Here is a 15,844-nt window from a genome sequence, read left to right on the forward strand (position 1 = left end):
CTCGCCTGCTCGCTATGCCCTGCAGCCAGCAAAACCCATGCTCTTTTGGTGTGGGGTTCACTTGCTTGAGGTTTTAATCTTTGATACTTCCCAGTGTGGGAACAATGTCCATTTTTTAGAGGATGTCTTTTTGTTTCTACATTTTGTTTCTCCTTGCTGCTGTTTAAGCCTGCTGCAAGAGAAGGGGGTGAGCATCTTTTGGAGACACATACATGCTTAGTCGTAGCATGTATGCTCCCCAACCTGACTGTACACATTTTAAGCTGTTAAACATTCCTTTTCCTATTTTCTTCTAACCATCTTTATTTTTATTAGTTCCCCTTTTTATTTTTACTAGAGTGGATTGTGTTGCCCCTGCCAGTGACTGTGGGACAGTTGTGGTTTTTGCAGGATGCTCTTGAGCAGCCGGGGTGGAGAGCAGGGCATCCAGCTGGGCACTCGGAGCAGTTACTCCCTGGGGTCATTGATTTCGGTGATCAGAGATGTCATTTTGGTGTTTTGCTCCTAAATGATGATCACCCAGCCTACAGCAGGGTAATGGAACTTTTCCTGGTGTTATTTTCTATCCCTGATGAACATTAAATCTTCTCTGGTGTGTCTCAGCCACTGCCATACTCTGGCTGAATGAATGGCACAATGGGAGCAGGGATTTGGGGAGGCTGTGGGATCTCCATCCTCAGAGATATTTTTTATTTTCAACCTTCTAGTATTTGTATAGGGGTACGCTTGATTGTGAGCAGGTGCCTAAACAGGATGTGGCATCTTTCCAAGCAGCATCACCTTCCCATGGACCTCTCCCTGCATTTCCCCATGTCCTTGATACCCACGAGAGGGATCACCAACCACGCACTTGCGTGGCATGGCTTGCCTCGCATTCCTGTGCTGCCCACGCTGATCCATGCTCATCAACCCCTTGGTCGGCTGGCAGCAGCTGCCGCCCAGGTGATGGACTCATCGATGCTGGCCTTCCTGCTGGGAGCAGCTTGGCTTCCCCCGGCCTCGCCCTTCTCATCCTCTGACACGTCCTTGCTCATCTGTCTGCAAGCCAGGGCTGAACAAGGGACCTGGGGAAAAGGAAAAAGGAACTTCAGTCGGCGTAGAGAAGTATGTGGCAAGAAGTTTGCCTTGCTTTAAGCAACCAGTTACCAGTGAATGCAACATTTGTCATTGTATTTTTTGTATTTTATTATTTTTTATTTTTTGAGTTTTCAAAAGAACAGTGGAAAAACGCTCCCCAGAGTAACTCTGAATCAAGGGGGGGTGCAATGTGAGTCCCTGGGGCTGCTCCCCACCATCAGGCTCTGGGAAATACAGCTCAGAGAGGGATGGGGAGGGCAAAGAAAGGCCAGCTGGAAAACTAAGACGCATTAACCACAGAGCACCCATCGGTGCTTTTTAAGAGCAAAAGTACTGTGGTTCTCAAGGCTGGAGCTTTTCATTCACCTGGGGGGGAGAAGCAGCTTTGCATTTCACCCCCTTGTGTGTGTGGAAAGGTACAGCTAGGGCTGAGGCTGTTTGTTGGGGGTCTCCACCTGGGTCCACGACTGCACCATCAAACACATGCTCAGGCTCCACGGGGGCTCGTGAGGTATTTTCTGCTGTTGTGACTATGGAAATAATTTCTGGCAGGGAGTTTGACTTCAGTTTTCTGTCCTACCGTGGCATCCTGGTCTCTGGCTAGTGCTAGTGAGATGCCTCAGCTCTTCCAGGGGCTTAGGCCAGGCTTTTAACTGTGTTGCAGTCTCTGGGTTTAACCTAAGGACACCTAAAGAACACCCTCGGGCTCTTTCCAGGAGCCACCTTCAGCAGGCTGCCTGTCCCCCTGCCAGCCTGAAGGCCATTAAGCCCCGGGCTGCCCATCAAAGCGATGGGCGGCAGAACGCTGGCGTTCAAGACGCCACCATTACGCTTCAGAGATAACAGCCGCGGAAGTGCTTCCCAGGCTCTGCCCGTCGCGGGGGGGAGGGGTGGTGGTGTCCCCGGGGGCCCCAACCCCGCCGGGGGCGGCGCTCCCCGCTGACACCGCCCTCCCGGCAGCCGTCGGTGCCAGCCGGCAGGGCCGGCCCCGGGGCGGGAGAGGCGCGGCACATGCCGGCCGGCCCGCCCCCTTCCGCCGCGCCGCACCGCCCGCCATGGTTGGGAAGGCCAAGCGTCCGTGGCTCCACCGCGCCGCCCCCCGGCCCTGGCCCGCCCGGGATGCGCCGCCGCTCCCCCAGCCCGGCCCCGGCCCCGGCCCCGGCCCCGACCCCGGCGCGGGCGGCTGGATCGCAGCGGCCGGCAAGGTAGCGGAGGCGGGCGGGGAGCGGGGCGGCGTCACGTGGGGCCAGCGAGGCTCCGCCTCCCGCGCGCGGGCGGCGGCGGTCAGGGGGCGGGCGGGGGGACGCGACGCACGGCGGGGGCGGGGCGGGGCTGGCGGCGGCGGCTGAGGCGGTGACACCCCCCCACCCCTCACCCCCTCCGCCTGCGCCGCCAGCGTCGAGGGTCGGTGCTCGGTCCCTGGGCGGTCCCAGCCCTGCGCGGTCTGCCCAGCTCTTGGGACGCCGCGGAGTCCCAGGCGGTGGGCGTCGCGGGCGCAGGGCCTTGGCGGGGCCTGAGGACACCCCTCGGTCCTGGGCGCGGCGAAGCCGACAGTATCTGCGAGGGGCAGGAGGTGGGGTGACGTGGCGTCCTGAAGGCCGGCCGGCCTCCCCGTCCTGCTGAGGAAAGGCCTGTTCTGCCCTCGTTGCGGTTCTCGCGGCCCTGAGCTCGGTGTGGCACCCCTTACTGGGCCGCTGCTCCTTGTCTCTCAGGCCGCGTATCTCCACGGGAGTGTGCCCGCAAGGGCACGGCTCGTCAGGGCCGGCGGGGAGGCAAAATGAGGGAGCCTGGACCTTCGGCACTCCAGTGTGAGGTCCTGCCGGTGCACCCCGGGAGTCCCGGCGTGCTCCTTTGGTGGTGGCTATTGCTGCTCCAAACCATCGGCCACCATGATGGAACTGCCACATAGTGGCAGCTATGGCTGCCACCACAGCTATGGCAGCCATGCTACGGCAGGCGCCACAGCATCCCCAGGCCTTTAGGATGCAGAGAGGAGAGCCTGCTTAGGGAGGTGGCGGTGACAGGCACCAGTGCTGCTACCAATGCTGGGGGGAGAGGGTGCCTGCACTGCATCTTGGTGGGGTAACTTGGATGCAGTAGTGGGGATTGTTGTCAGCAAGTGTTGGGAGCAGAGCAGTAACTGGCTCGTTTGGCAGTCGTTCTTTTCTATTTCAAGTTAGGACAGGTGGAAATGAGCTGTCAGTTTACACGCAGTCGTTTAGGAGATTTAGACTGTTTCTGGTTTCACCAGCTGTCTTATTAATACGTAGTTCAGGTTAAAGCTGGGTGTCTCCCCCAGCCCCCTCACAGCAAGGACACAGAACAGCAGTAAATGGTTTTTATATGCCTACCCTTCCTTGTGCGGAGGGGGGAATAGGCTGTGCCATATATGCTGGTTTTATACCAGTATGAAGTTATGTGTCGGTGCTGGGAGATACTGCTGGCTAACATAATAAGTTCTTCTAAGCCAACCAGAGAAGCTACTGCAAAGCTTAGAACTTAGGGTGTTGCATGCTTAAAGGAAATAGATGCTGAAGATTTAGTAAGTTGCTAGTAGTCACTGAATCTGCTTAACATCCATCGATTTAGGATTTAGCCCCTAATGTGCTCATTTGTTGCTTATCTGTATTGTTATGTACCTGTAATAAATCTGGCTTTTCCTAAGGACACCATTCACAGTTCTCCTAGGAGTAATACCTGAATTCACTTGAGTGAGGCAAGGTTGGGTTGAGGTAGAAGTCTGTTAGGAATAGAACAGTCCAAAATGTGACTTTGTGAAAATTCCTTCTGGGTGGAAGAGCCTGGGGGGGCCAGGCCAGTGGGGTGACTTACCTAACCCTGCCTGCTCAGGAGAGGCACCTGCAGGCTGCCGCTGGAGTGTGCACCCTGCTCCCGTCTGGCTGGTGCTGGGTTTAATTTTTTTTTTTTAAATGAACATTGCCTGATGGTGTTTGTACTGACTCCTGCTTAATGTTCCTTTTGGATAAGGACTGGGACTTCCCGTCTTCTGATGTCTTCTCGGGGCTGGAGATTGACCCTGGTACTCTAGTAAGGAAGCTCGACTTGGACTCCAGAAGTATCATCTCCTCCAGAACAGGTTTGTTGTTGTATTTTGAATGAGCGCCACGTTAGGTTGTGAGCAAAGACACTGGGGACTGTATTTGCGGTGGCTGTCGGAACAAGCCCAGGAGAATTGAACCCAAACACAGCTTCCCGTGTTCCTCCTGCAGGGGCTTTCAAAAGTGGTTTCTGTTTGGGGCTAGAGGAGGCAGAGAGGCATGTATGTGCTTAGTGCTCCTTCGGTGGGAAACTAGCTTCAGGCTACCTGACAGCTGCTGGGCTGTGCTGTGCAGCTGGAGCCCCCACCAGCAGCTGCCATTTGTACCCATATATTTTGTAAGCAAGTTGCTTGTTGTGCCTCAACAGTGCTTTATCCCCGGCAGCCTGGTTGCAGCCAGCTGTCTCCTCCTGTCCTTTGCTGTTGCTAGGTCCCTGCCCTGGCTCAAAGACTCCTGGGCAGGAGAGTCCAGCTCACCAGGGAGTATGGGGCGTGAGGGGGAACAGGGAGGGGCTGACAGAGGCGTTTGTTTTCTAGTCCCACAACGAGGAAATGCTCCCCCTAGCTGCTTAGTGGCAGGCAGAGCTTTGTATCTGAAACGGGGTTTCACCTCTCTAAATGGAAACTGATGGCACAGCAGTCTGTCCTGGTGCAGAAGATGCGTGTGACACCCAAATACCTTGTTTGCAAACTAAATTAATTTCTTCTCCCTATGCAGATTAATACTGTTACAGTAACTTTGTTTTCATGTCCAGGGCTACAAACCAACCCAGTAACCACCTGAGGGATAGTGGTGATTCAAAGAAACTAACACAATAGTTTGATTAACTATTAAGTAGGTATTCTTTATTGGCAGCGCATCGGATCGCTCCACCTATCATGCATACCGTTGGGTTTAATTGTGCAGGTTAAGTACATGTTCTACATACATATTCACTAGATTTCTGAGAATTGTTATACATATTCATTAGTTTTCCGGGAAACTATTAGCATATGTAAATGTCTTTTACACAGGCGCATTGAAGGTCTCTGGTGGTCTTCAGGAGTCCTCTGGTTGTCTTCCATAGTCTTCCTCACTTGTCCGCTATTTGACCCTCCTCAGGTGATTCTGCGCAGTATGGTCCTTTACATGTTTTGATACATCAGTGCTTGTTAGTGCTCTTATTATCGAAGTTTGCATTAGTAGTATAGAACCATATGGATAGTTTAAGCTAAATTATCTACAAGGACAAGAACAAAGGCAGGAGTTGTTATCTTTTCCGGCCCTATCTATTCAAGCAAGGCCTCTACTTGTGCCTTCTTAACAAGATCGTAAATTCATCAAACATTTAATTAAGTTTTGTGATCGCTCATGGTTCCTTCTTGCTCATCACTCCCAAGTACCAGTCTCTAACAGGCTTAATCCTTGACAAACACCAGTCCTTGGTATGTAAAGTTACAGAGAGACAATCATTAAGCAATAAGCAGTTCGTTCTGTATATCAGTGGTTACCTGAGCAGTGGTGAGCGGTAGCAGCCATAGCCCATCAGTCACATTTGGTCACAGAGTGAGGGAGCGGGAAGGTTGTGTGAAGACACATTTACTGGAGATGCTTGCCCTCTGCACAGAAACCTTTGTGAAATGTATTGTTCTCAAAACACTGAGCTCATTGTTCGTAACTCTCCTGGGAAAAGGCCATGTGTGCATGTGTGTGTGCGTGTAAGCATAGCAATCTCTTTAATTAAATTAGACAGCATGTTGTTGAAGGCTGACAGCCTGCAATCCTAGTCTTTCATTGCAGGCTACAGCTGTACATGTGTGGTTTATAAATAGACCTATGCTGCTGGTCCCTGTGCAGTGCTGATGATGCAGATGTGCGGTGCTTGCCTATGTTTAACCCTCTCTTGAGGCTGCATGCTGGCTTCCTGCAGACAGTGATGCTGACCTGAATGCTTTGTGCTCCCTCGCGCTTTCCAGATGATCAGCTAAAAATAGCTGTTCATTTGGGGGCTCAAAACTGCAATTCCATGAGGCAAAAAGTGATTTTTTATTTTTTTTTTTAAATCTTCCCAAGCTGCTGTGCCCTTTCTTGTATCACTCTGGAGCCATGTGGAAGCTTTTTCATTATGGAAATCAATTCATTTTTTTTGTGTTAATTCAGTGAACTGTAACTAGGCTGTGCATACAATGGCAGAAACCCTGGAGTTAGAAAAGAAATTCTAGGCAGACCTGCTCTGTCTCCTGGGTTCTCTGGTCAGCTGGGAGCCTGTTCAGCAGGAAATTCAACTTGACTCCAACCCCGCCCCCTCTCCCTTCCTCCCATCCCCCCTTAGCTCAGTGCACAGGGCAGGAGGGTAGGATTCTCCTACACATTGTTATTTTAAGATTTAATAGCAAGACAAAAAAGTGTTTCTCTCCCACTTGCTTTTCAAGCTCTAAGAAGGTCAAGTGGGCAGACTGTAGGTAGGCTTACTCTCTCTCTCTCCTGTGCTTTTCATAGCTGAAGAAGATTTTTTTTTTCTGTCAAGGATGCCATGTAGCAGTTGAGAAAGCTGGTGTAGTTGTCCTCCCTGTGTGCGCGTGCACGTGTGCCTCGCATTACCTAAGATTATCACATTATCTAAGATTGCTGGTATCTCTGTGTTTTGTGTTACGATCTGGCCTTGTGCTGTGACACTTTAGGATCAGCCAGGAAGACTTCAGTGTGGGCTTAGAGAGGCCTGCAGGGCATGAGTGAAACAAGGGATCCGTTACAAGGCTTGGACCTGGCAGAAAACACTCTGCTGGGTTACCAAGCCCAGCTGGCAGCTACGGGTTTTGGCTCTGTTATCGTTCTTCCTTACACCCTGCATCCCTCTTCTTTTGGAGGTGTAGTTCCCCGGAAGCCACCATCTCACTCCATGGCTGTGCTTCCATGGCATTGCAGCTTGGTTGAAGGTATCTGCATAAGACGTTTCCAGGTAAAACGTTTGCCCTTCCTACTACTGTTCTGCCTCTGTTCTTTTCTCCACTTGGGCTTGCGCGTTTTGGCTTTGTGCTTGAACTGGGGGACCCAACTTTTGTCTTGACAGAGCCCGAGCACCAAAGCTATGTAAGCTGGAGTGCTCTCTGCTAATTCTGAAACTGTCAGATGTGGAGCTGGCCCAGAAGGATATGCGGGGTTGAGAGATTGCTTGTTGCCGGAAAAGTGAGGAAGAAGAGGTGGTGATGTTGGCTTGCAGCTCCACCTGTCAGCACACCCCCTCACTGTTTAAGAGGGGATAGTGGCTGGCTGGATCAGCGGAAGGGACCTGGAAAGCCTGGTCTCCTCAGAGTATGGTGCAGGGGGAGCAGTTGTTCCTAGATCAGTATGAGGTGGTGGTGTAGGGGGAAGAGCCAGCCAGGCCTGCTCCTGTGGGGCTGCCTGGAAGACTTGGAGGGTTGTGGAGCTCCCTTTCCTCTCTGTCTTGTTTCATTGTCCTTTTCTAACTGGGATGAGTAGATGACTATGATGGCGCATCTTTAGCTGGCTACTTCTCTTGGGTTCCTTGGCCTCCCTCTCTGCCTTCTATGCCTAGGATGTACTTTCTGGTTCCCCGCTTTGTCCATCCTCTGCCTGTTTGACACGCTTGTGTAGTTCCTTTCTCTCTCCCAGCCTGGCCTGGACAGACTTTTTTCTCAGGGTTTGTGTTCAGCTTTGTTGTCAGAGAAGATGACTGCCTTCTCCTCATGTTCCTAGTTCCTAAGGCAGGTTTCAAGTTGCCCTGTCTTCATTCAAAGCAGCCTTCAGAAGGATGGGAGTGTGGGGAGATGTGTAAGTGTGGGCCTTGTGTGGGCCTTGGGTGCAGTGGGGGGAAAGGCTGCCTGAACTGTGGGGTTCTAACAAAGACAGTCAGGGCAGCTTGGGCAGGAGGCAGAGAGGTGACATTTTGAATTCACTGAATTATTTGGAGTACCTGCAAAATCAGCTGATAGTGGCAAATGAAAAATACCCCCTGTGTACTGAATTTTTACACTGTGCTTCATTCTACAGGTCTGGTCTCTTCCAATTAAAATCTAGTCTGAGGAAGAGCTTGAAATGGGGTTAGATTTTAGAAGATGTCAGCTTGGAGCTCAACACTGGTCAAAAAAGCAAATCGGCTGTTGGGAAGTAGGAGGAAAAGAGAGTGACCTGGAGAGCGTTGTTATGCTCCATAAATAAATCCATGGTGCATGCAACTATTTGATGCTATGTGTGGCCCTGGTCCTCTCGTCTCAGAAAAATGTAGCAGACCAGCAAAGGTTCAGAGAAAGGCAGCAAGGCTGCTCAGAGGCCTGGGGTGCCTGTTTAATCATTCCTAAAGCAAAAGCCCTGGGCTCTTCAGCTGGGGGAAGGCAGCAAGGCAGGGTGTGGTGGAAGCCTGGAAACTGCATGGTGAGGGAGTGTGGGTGTGACTGCTGTCTCTTCCACTACAAACCTGGAAGAAGCAGTGGCAAGAGCAGATGGTAGACACGCACCTGAACAAGACATTTTGTGTCTCACATGGCGAATTCAGCTCTGGGCTCTGCATCCATGCATGATATGAGTGCTGTATGTTTCTGTGGGTTCAGAAAGGGGCTGCACAGATTGGTGGAGGGAGCTGTCAGGGTTTCTTAATGCAAGAACTCGTCTGGTTTGGGTTGCATAGGTGGAACATGGTGGTTCTGCTCTTGCTGGGTCTTAGGTGGAAAAAGGGAGGGATATGGAGGTCTAGAAATGGCTTGTAGTGTTGCAACAGGACTGGAGGCAGGCTTCCCCTGCCCTGGGGTGGTGGTCCTAAATCCAATGAGGTCCCTGTGTGCAGTGCAGAGAGGCAGCCAGAGGGCTGTGTGGTGGCTCAGGCCACCGGGATGTGCAGGGAGGGGACATGGGCTGCCACCAGGGCAGTGTGGGACAGCTGGGGCAAGAGGAAGGCCTGCACCGTGACCGTGGGGCTGTGTGATGTGCTAGGGGCTAACTAAACAACAGCAGAGCATGGTGTTACTTCCATGTGATGAAAACCTTCATCTGGAAGACCTGCTTTGATGTGCTGGAGCCAGAGGGATGCAATCGTGTAGGAAACTAAGCCATCGTCATGCTGGGGCTCGGGGGGTATTGCCTGTAGCCACCGATGAGAGATGAGACCTCTGTCTCTACTTTTTTTCCCCTTAGTTTTCCTCAATTTAAGTGACCAGCTTTTGCTGCTCTTTTGGCTGTGGTTATTCTGAGGGAACAGGGAGGAGCACGATACACAAGTTGGAAAGTTCAGCATCTATAGCAGGGTTAGCATCTCAGTTGACACGAGTGGTTGTGTGTGCCCATGCAGGTAGGTGCTGGGGCTGAAAGGAAATGGAAAGAGGCCCCTTGTTTTGGGAGGATAAACTGGTGGTGTTGGTTCTTACCAACTGAAAGCCCTGTTTTTCTGAGGTTTTCTGAGCATTCCTGGTGCATCTGGTGGAGGCAGGGTGCCCTGTTGAAGTATCTGCTACTCTCATGGTAATGGTCTCGTTGCTTCCCTTAGCTACAAGGCTGATTCAGCGTGCTTGTTGTGATTGGTGTGAGGTTCAGCTTAGGCTGTTCTGGCATCAGTCATTCTTGTGGCATGAGAAGGAAAGGGTGGAACTGTAATAAAAAATGTCACCAAAATGGAATTCATTTTAGGTGAGTCTTGCATGTGTGACGGTAGAAAGCTAGTGGTCTAAAATGGAAAGTATTTTAATACAGGGAGCTCTCAGCCATGTCGTACTGTGAAGCAGACCTGCTGCAACTACTCTCTCCTGCTCTGCTTCTTGTCTTTAATCATTAGCTCATCTTAACACCAGATTCCAGATGATTTCCCCATGCTCATAGGTAACAAAATCCAGCAACATCACTGTGAACACTGGTGTTAAGTCCATGAGCAAGTTGCTTGCTGAATGATTGCTTCCTATCAGTGTAGTTTACTTAGCCACTGATGTAATGTAAATCAAATGCTTTGCCATAATCTAATCCATGCAAGGACCTCTGTTACTAGTGTGAGTGAATAAATCTCATCTGGGTGAGCCTCTGTAGCATGGGAATTAAATGTTTCCAACTAAGTAAAAAATAATGGCCTGTCCTACTGTTGTATGGTAGGGTTGCTGCTCTTTTTTTTTTTTTTTTTTTTCTTTAGCTTTCCTTCCTCAGTGTTTGAAGCAAGGGCCTGTTCAAATGTGGCTCTGGCAAACCAGTTGCCTGGGAATGTCTCTTTTTTTGGAGTGGATGATGAACCAGTTGTGGAATGATATGAACAACTGGACTGGCAGCTTCCTGCTTTATTTTCAGCTTCTCCAGAAGGGAACTATGACAAGATGTGTTGTTGAGAAAGCAAAAGCGCAATGGCAGCAAGTGCTACCACTTCAGAACTGCTTGCAAAACCTTAGCTTGTCACCTTGATTTCTGAGGTTGTGGCAAGAGTAGCTTTTGCTGCAGATTGCTCTAGCTCTTCCTGTGCCACTGGTGAGCCAGGAAAATGTGAAACATGGATTAAAACCATTTGCTGCCACTGGTCCTGGACCAGTTAAGGGTCCTTAAGGAGACCATAAGGTCTACCAGAAGGTAGGTTTAGACTGGACATAAAGATGACATTTTTTTACGATGAGGGTGGTGAGACAGTGGAACAGGTTGCCCAGAGAAGCTGTGGATGCCCTGTCATTGGAAGTGTTCAAGGTCAGGTTGGACAGGGTTTTCAGCAACCTGATCTAGTGAAAGATGAACGCAGGGTTGAACTAGATGATTTTTGAAAGTCTTTTCCAACCCAAACCACTCTGTGAGTCTATGATTCTATATTGAGGTGGGGGGTACAGAGTGACAGAGGACATTAGCCTGAACAGAGGTTATGCTGGGCCTTGCTGTTGCTGAAGCCCAGATCTGCACAACGTGATGCAAAGCTATAGGGGAGTTTCAGGCGTGCATGCTGTAGTATCTGACTTTCCCTTTGTATCTGGAGAGTCTTCGTCCTCTGGTGACCAGGACTGTCTTGCAGGATGGGTTCCTCTGTCAGTGGCACAGAGGGGAGCAGAGGAATGAAATTACTGAGCATCTGACAAAGAAGGAAGTCCCTTTTCCTCCTGAAGAAATGTGGAGACAGGAGAGAACAAAATCAGGCCAAGCAGGAACCTGACAGCTTGGAATTGCTGGAGTCTGCAGGCTGTGTACAGCCTTGTTTTTCCCCTTTTGTAGATACTCTGTGAGTTCTGTTTGTTACCAAACCTCCCTCTGCAGAGTCACTGACTGCTGTTCTGGTCTGCACCTCAGCTTCTGCTCTGGTGTTCCAGATTTACTGTCTGTCACGTATCTGCTTCCTTCTCCTTGGGCTCTGCAGCTGCTTGTCCAATTCTGTTCTCCTTTTGTAGCCTCAAATGAGAAGCAGAAAAGCTGTGGTTGGTTGGCATCGTGGTCCTGCCATGGGACCATACACTAACTTCATGTGACATGTTTGCTTGCTGTTTGTTTGGTTTTTTTAATGGGTGATGTGCCAGAATCAATGTAAGACCTCTCCTCTTCCAGCATTGCTGTTCCTGCAGTGTCTGGACTCATGGTTACCATTGCAGTGGATCCACTGTTGCATTGCTTGCAGAATTGCAGCTGTGGCCAGTCCTCCATTACTCTTCAGGAGCTCTGACAGGATGCAAATCTTTGTGTCCTGTAATTTATTCCTGTCTGTTCGTTGGATTCTGCTTGTTTGTGGCCTTTAAATATTGCGGTTCTTCCTCTTCTGTCCTCACCCCTGATCATGTTTCTCCATGAAATGCTTCTGTGCGAATCCTAGAGTTGTGCTGTTCGTAGGAGCAGGTTGCTTCTTGTCCTAGTTTCAGCTGGGATAGAGTTAACTGTCTTCCTAGTAGCTGGTACAGTGCTATGTTTTGAGTTCAGTATGTGAAGAATGTTGATAACACTGATGTTTTCAGTTGTTACCAAGTAGTGTTTAGACTCATGTCAAGGATTTTTCAGCTTCTCATGCCCAGCCAGCGAGAAGGCTGGAGGGGCACAAGAAGTTGGCACAGGACACAGCCAGGGCACCTGACCCAAAGTGGCCAACAGGGTATTCCATACCATGGGACGTCCCATCCAGTATAGGAACTGGGAAGTGGGGGCAGGGAATCGCTGCTCGGGGACTAGCTGGGTGTCGGTCGGCGGGTGGTGAGCAATTGCACCGTGCATCATTTGTACATTCCAATTCTTTTATTATTGCTGTTGTCATTTTATTAGTGTTATCATTATCATTATTAGTTTCTTCTTTTCTGTCCTATTAAACCGTTCTTATCTCAACCCGTGGGTTTTGCTTCTTTTTTCCCGATTTTCTCCTCCATCCCACTGGGTGGGGGGGGAGTGAGTGAGCGGCTGCATGGTGGTTAATTGCTGGCTGGGGTTAAACCACGACACTTCTGTTGGGAAGATGTTTGCTGTGTTACTCTGCAGACCATGGTGCTAGTCTGTCCTCCTGCTGTGTCTAATCCTAGCGCTGTGCACCTTCTTTAGGTAGATTTTTGGTGACGTGAATCGGTAAGAACAGGCTGGAGATGTCGGCAGCCTTCCCATTGCATGCATTTTGAGGCTTTCCTTCACCTCCCGTACAGCGTGCTGCCTGTCATGTCATGTACCCCCCTTCAGCTGTGCCTTCCTGGGTATTGTGCAGTGCTTGGCCTTGTGAAGCTGGAGGTTTTCTGTTTGTTTGGGGTTTTTGTTGTTTGTTTTTTTTCTTTTGGCATGTTGGAGCGTTTAGCAATTGAAGGATTAAAAAAAAAATTTAATCCTGCTTGTTTTAATGAATGCATCCTTTCTGAGTAACAGTTTTAAGCCTTTGGTGCTTTTTCTTAATGCGCGTTTGGGATATTTTTAAATCTGCTTGTGTTGGTCATTTGCCATGTCCCTGGTGTGGAAAGCTGCTGGATCTTCACGATTCTGCTGCTGTCACTTTGCTTCAGCGTATAATTCTGTGCTGGCAGCTGTCACACCTGTCTTGTGTTTGTTTTGTGCAGAGTGCCTTTTTCAAGCTGTTCCCCACTGTAACGCTCTTCAGATGGAAAGGGGTGAAAATGGTTTGCTCCTCAAACTGAGCATAACAGTGAGTGGCCTGTGAGGAGTAGCTGTAGCATCTCCAATGTGTGTGTAAAATGCAATGTGCTGTGCTAGTCCAAAATGACAAGATATTCCTGCTCCATCTGTCTTTGGTATTAGCTGCCCAGGCTTTGGTCTGTGTGAATTTTGGGAGCATTGAAATGCTCTCCCTTAAGCTGGTGTCAGAGGTAGCCTGTTGGCGATCCCCTTGGTGGTGTTGCACTGAAATGATTTGACCATCTTTGAAAATCTCTACTTGGCACGTGGATGCTGCCCTAGGAGGAGCGGCTGTTTGAATGGCATTTGAGCTGGGATTTCTCGCTTTCATGGGTGGGGACTGGATATCAACATGGCTTTAAAACAGGGCACCTAAGCTCCATCAAAGGAGCCTTCAGCTACTGCAGCTTGGATAAAGCTCAGCCTTGATCACTTGAAGTTGTGCTTCCAGCCTGTCCCGCTCATCTGCTGCCCCTGATGCAGGTGATAGCGGCTGCTGCTTTTTGCAGTCTCGGGGCACACAGAGTAGCTCTGCAGTATCCCTTGCCTTTTGCCCCAACAGGCTGAGAATGACACATGCCAGTGGGCATCCAGCCTTGGGTAGAGACCAGCTCCCCTTCCCTGTGCAGGCTCGAGGGGCCTGGGGAGAAAGGCTCAGGAAGGCCAGCAACCTTTTTGGCAGTTCTTTGTTTCTCTTTTGTATTCTTACCTCCACTGTATCTTCAGCTACCCAGCAGACACGAATAGTCAAAGCGCAGCCACCTTCGGCCTTGAGGACTTTCTCCCAGGGCAGGCGTGGGCTGCACACCACTCCTTTGCCTGCCTCTCCCCACCCACGTACCTTCTGCAAGGTGTCAGTGTCCTTTGTGTAACCTGCACAGGTCAAGGATGTGTCCCAGGACTGGAACATGCAGGTTTCAGGTCAAACTGCAAACTTCCCTCCATAAGCTGGTGTTTTCTCTGACATCGTGTATAAAAGTGCTTGAAACCTCCAATAAAAGAATTTGCAAGAAAGGAAAAATTCCCAGGAAAGGGGAAATGCTGGGCAGGGATTAAACAGGCAAAATGATACTCTTTACCTCTCTCCCAAGCCCCAAGGTTAATAACTTGGCATCCAGAAATGGCTATGAAGGATACTGTATGTGTCTTTATTACATTAACTGGGGGAGCAGTTCCTCTGCCTGTTTGCAGAAGCGCAGTCCAAAAAGCATTGCTCACTTCCATGCCTTGAGCTGAGCTGTAACTAACCCTGTCCGTCACTGTACCCTGACTGGTGTGACACACCGCAGCGCCTGAACTGGTGCTACTGAGTGGGAGGAGACCGACCCTGCTAGGAGGTCCTCGGTCCCAGCTGAGCACTGACAGGCATGGAGCAGGGGGGAGCCCAGTTCTTTTCTTGCATAGCAGCAAGCAGAAAACTTGAACGTCCTGGAGAAGGAGTGCTGTTAACTTTTGATAACCCAGTATACCACTTTATTAATATGTTTACAGACTTGATGGTAGCTGAAAATACTTTTATTTCAGGCTTAGGGCTACTGGCAGGCTGCTTTTGACTATGGATCGGAGTTCCCGTAAGGAGTCCATGCCATGGCTTGAAGTAGAAAGGAGAGAGCAGGTGAAGAGCTGACTGGCAGAGCAAGGCTGCCTCCAGTATAGCTACCCTGGTCGTTTGATAAGGTGACAGGTGGCAATTTACCATATCTGGTTAAATTGCTCTAGGTAGCAGTTTACCGCATGTTCCTTCTTCCTTGCTTTTTGGCTGAAATTTATTTGTTTTTTTTGACTGCATCATTAGGAGCTGCTCTTACCTTGACAACACCAGATCACCTTGTAAGGGTAGTTTTGGTGTCTGAGTGTTTTATAACAGGCCGTTATAAAACTGCATGGTGTTTGAGAGGAGCTCTGATAGCGGTTTGTGTATGGGAAGCCTCTCCAGTGAGGTCAGATGACCTCAGTGTACAGGGCACCTCGGACAGAAGACTGTGGGTTGCAACAACTCGCCTCGAAGTCAGAGGGCTCTTCTCTTGCTTCGATCCAAAGGATGAAAATCAGTGGGACCTTGCTTCAAGAGTCAAGTTGACCTAGTTCTCCAGCAGAGGTGAACAGCTGCGGGGACTGCTTGAAATGGAGGACAGTGACCTGCTGTGGGTAGCTTCTGGGAGAATTTGGAGTGGGAATCCTACTGAAAGCTAAAGACAATGGTGCCTTAAATAAAAATAATTTTTCAAAAAGTAAAAATCCACACTGCCTAAGATTAGTTTAGCATTTTATTGTCTGTGCAGTGTGGTGCCAGCTGTGAGAACAGCTGTATGAAACTCCACTTTATAATTAGTGTCAGTGCAATTAAATGAAAAGAGCTAAATGAGTGTCTGAAACTTGCACTGCTTCGAGTGCTTTCACTTCCCTTCTGGAGATAGACCATTTCCATGTTGTGAGTGCCTTCTGCCAGATTATGGGAATCAGTTGTGTTAATATTTATGAAAGTAATTAACTTTTTTTTCTTCCCCTCCCTCTGGCTGTGGCTAAGTCCTTGTTCTTAAAATTAACATTTAAAAAAAGAAAAAAAAAATCCTCCAACTAGCTAGTGGTCATGGATACCGAGCACTACACAAACACCGTAACATTTTCCAGAGTGCCCGATTCTGCCAAGATGTTTGCAGTCTGCTCCAGGGAGAGGA

General features: G+C 49.7%; 1 protein-coding gene across 2 annotated transcripts in view; it reads left to right on the forward strand.

The window, feature by feature from the left end:
* Positions 1 to 2,039: 2,039 nt before the first annotated feature.
* The window catches only part of SLX9 (SLX9 ribosome biogenesis factor), a 61,247-nt gene continuing 47,442 nt past the window's right edge, over positions 2,040 to 15,844 (forward strand). Inside the window, exons 1-2 of one of the 2 annotated variants that reach the window (XM_052792227.1) lie at positions 2,040 to 2,282; positions 4,066 to 4,174. In XM_052792227.1, the coding sequence (XP_052648187.1) occupies positions 2,133 to 2,282; positions 4,066 to 4,174 (259 nt within the window). In that variant the 5' untranslated portion in view covers positions 2,040 to 2,132. Of the gene's footprint in view, positions 2,283 to 2,535; positions 2,558 to 4,065; positions 4,175 to 15,844 lie in introns of those variants that run through there. The other variant, XM_052792228.1, reaches the window with a different exon arrangement.

Source organism: Harpia harpyja, chromosome 7 (assembly GCF_026419915.1).
Source record: "Harpia harpyja isolate bHarHar1 chromosome 7, bHarHar1 primary haplotype, whole genome shotgun sequence".
NCBI classification, from domain to species: Eukaryota; Metazoa; Chordata; class Aves; order Accipitriformes; family Accipitridae; genus Harpia; species Harpia harpyja.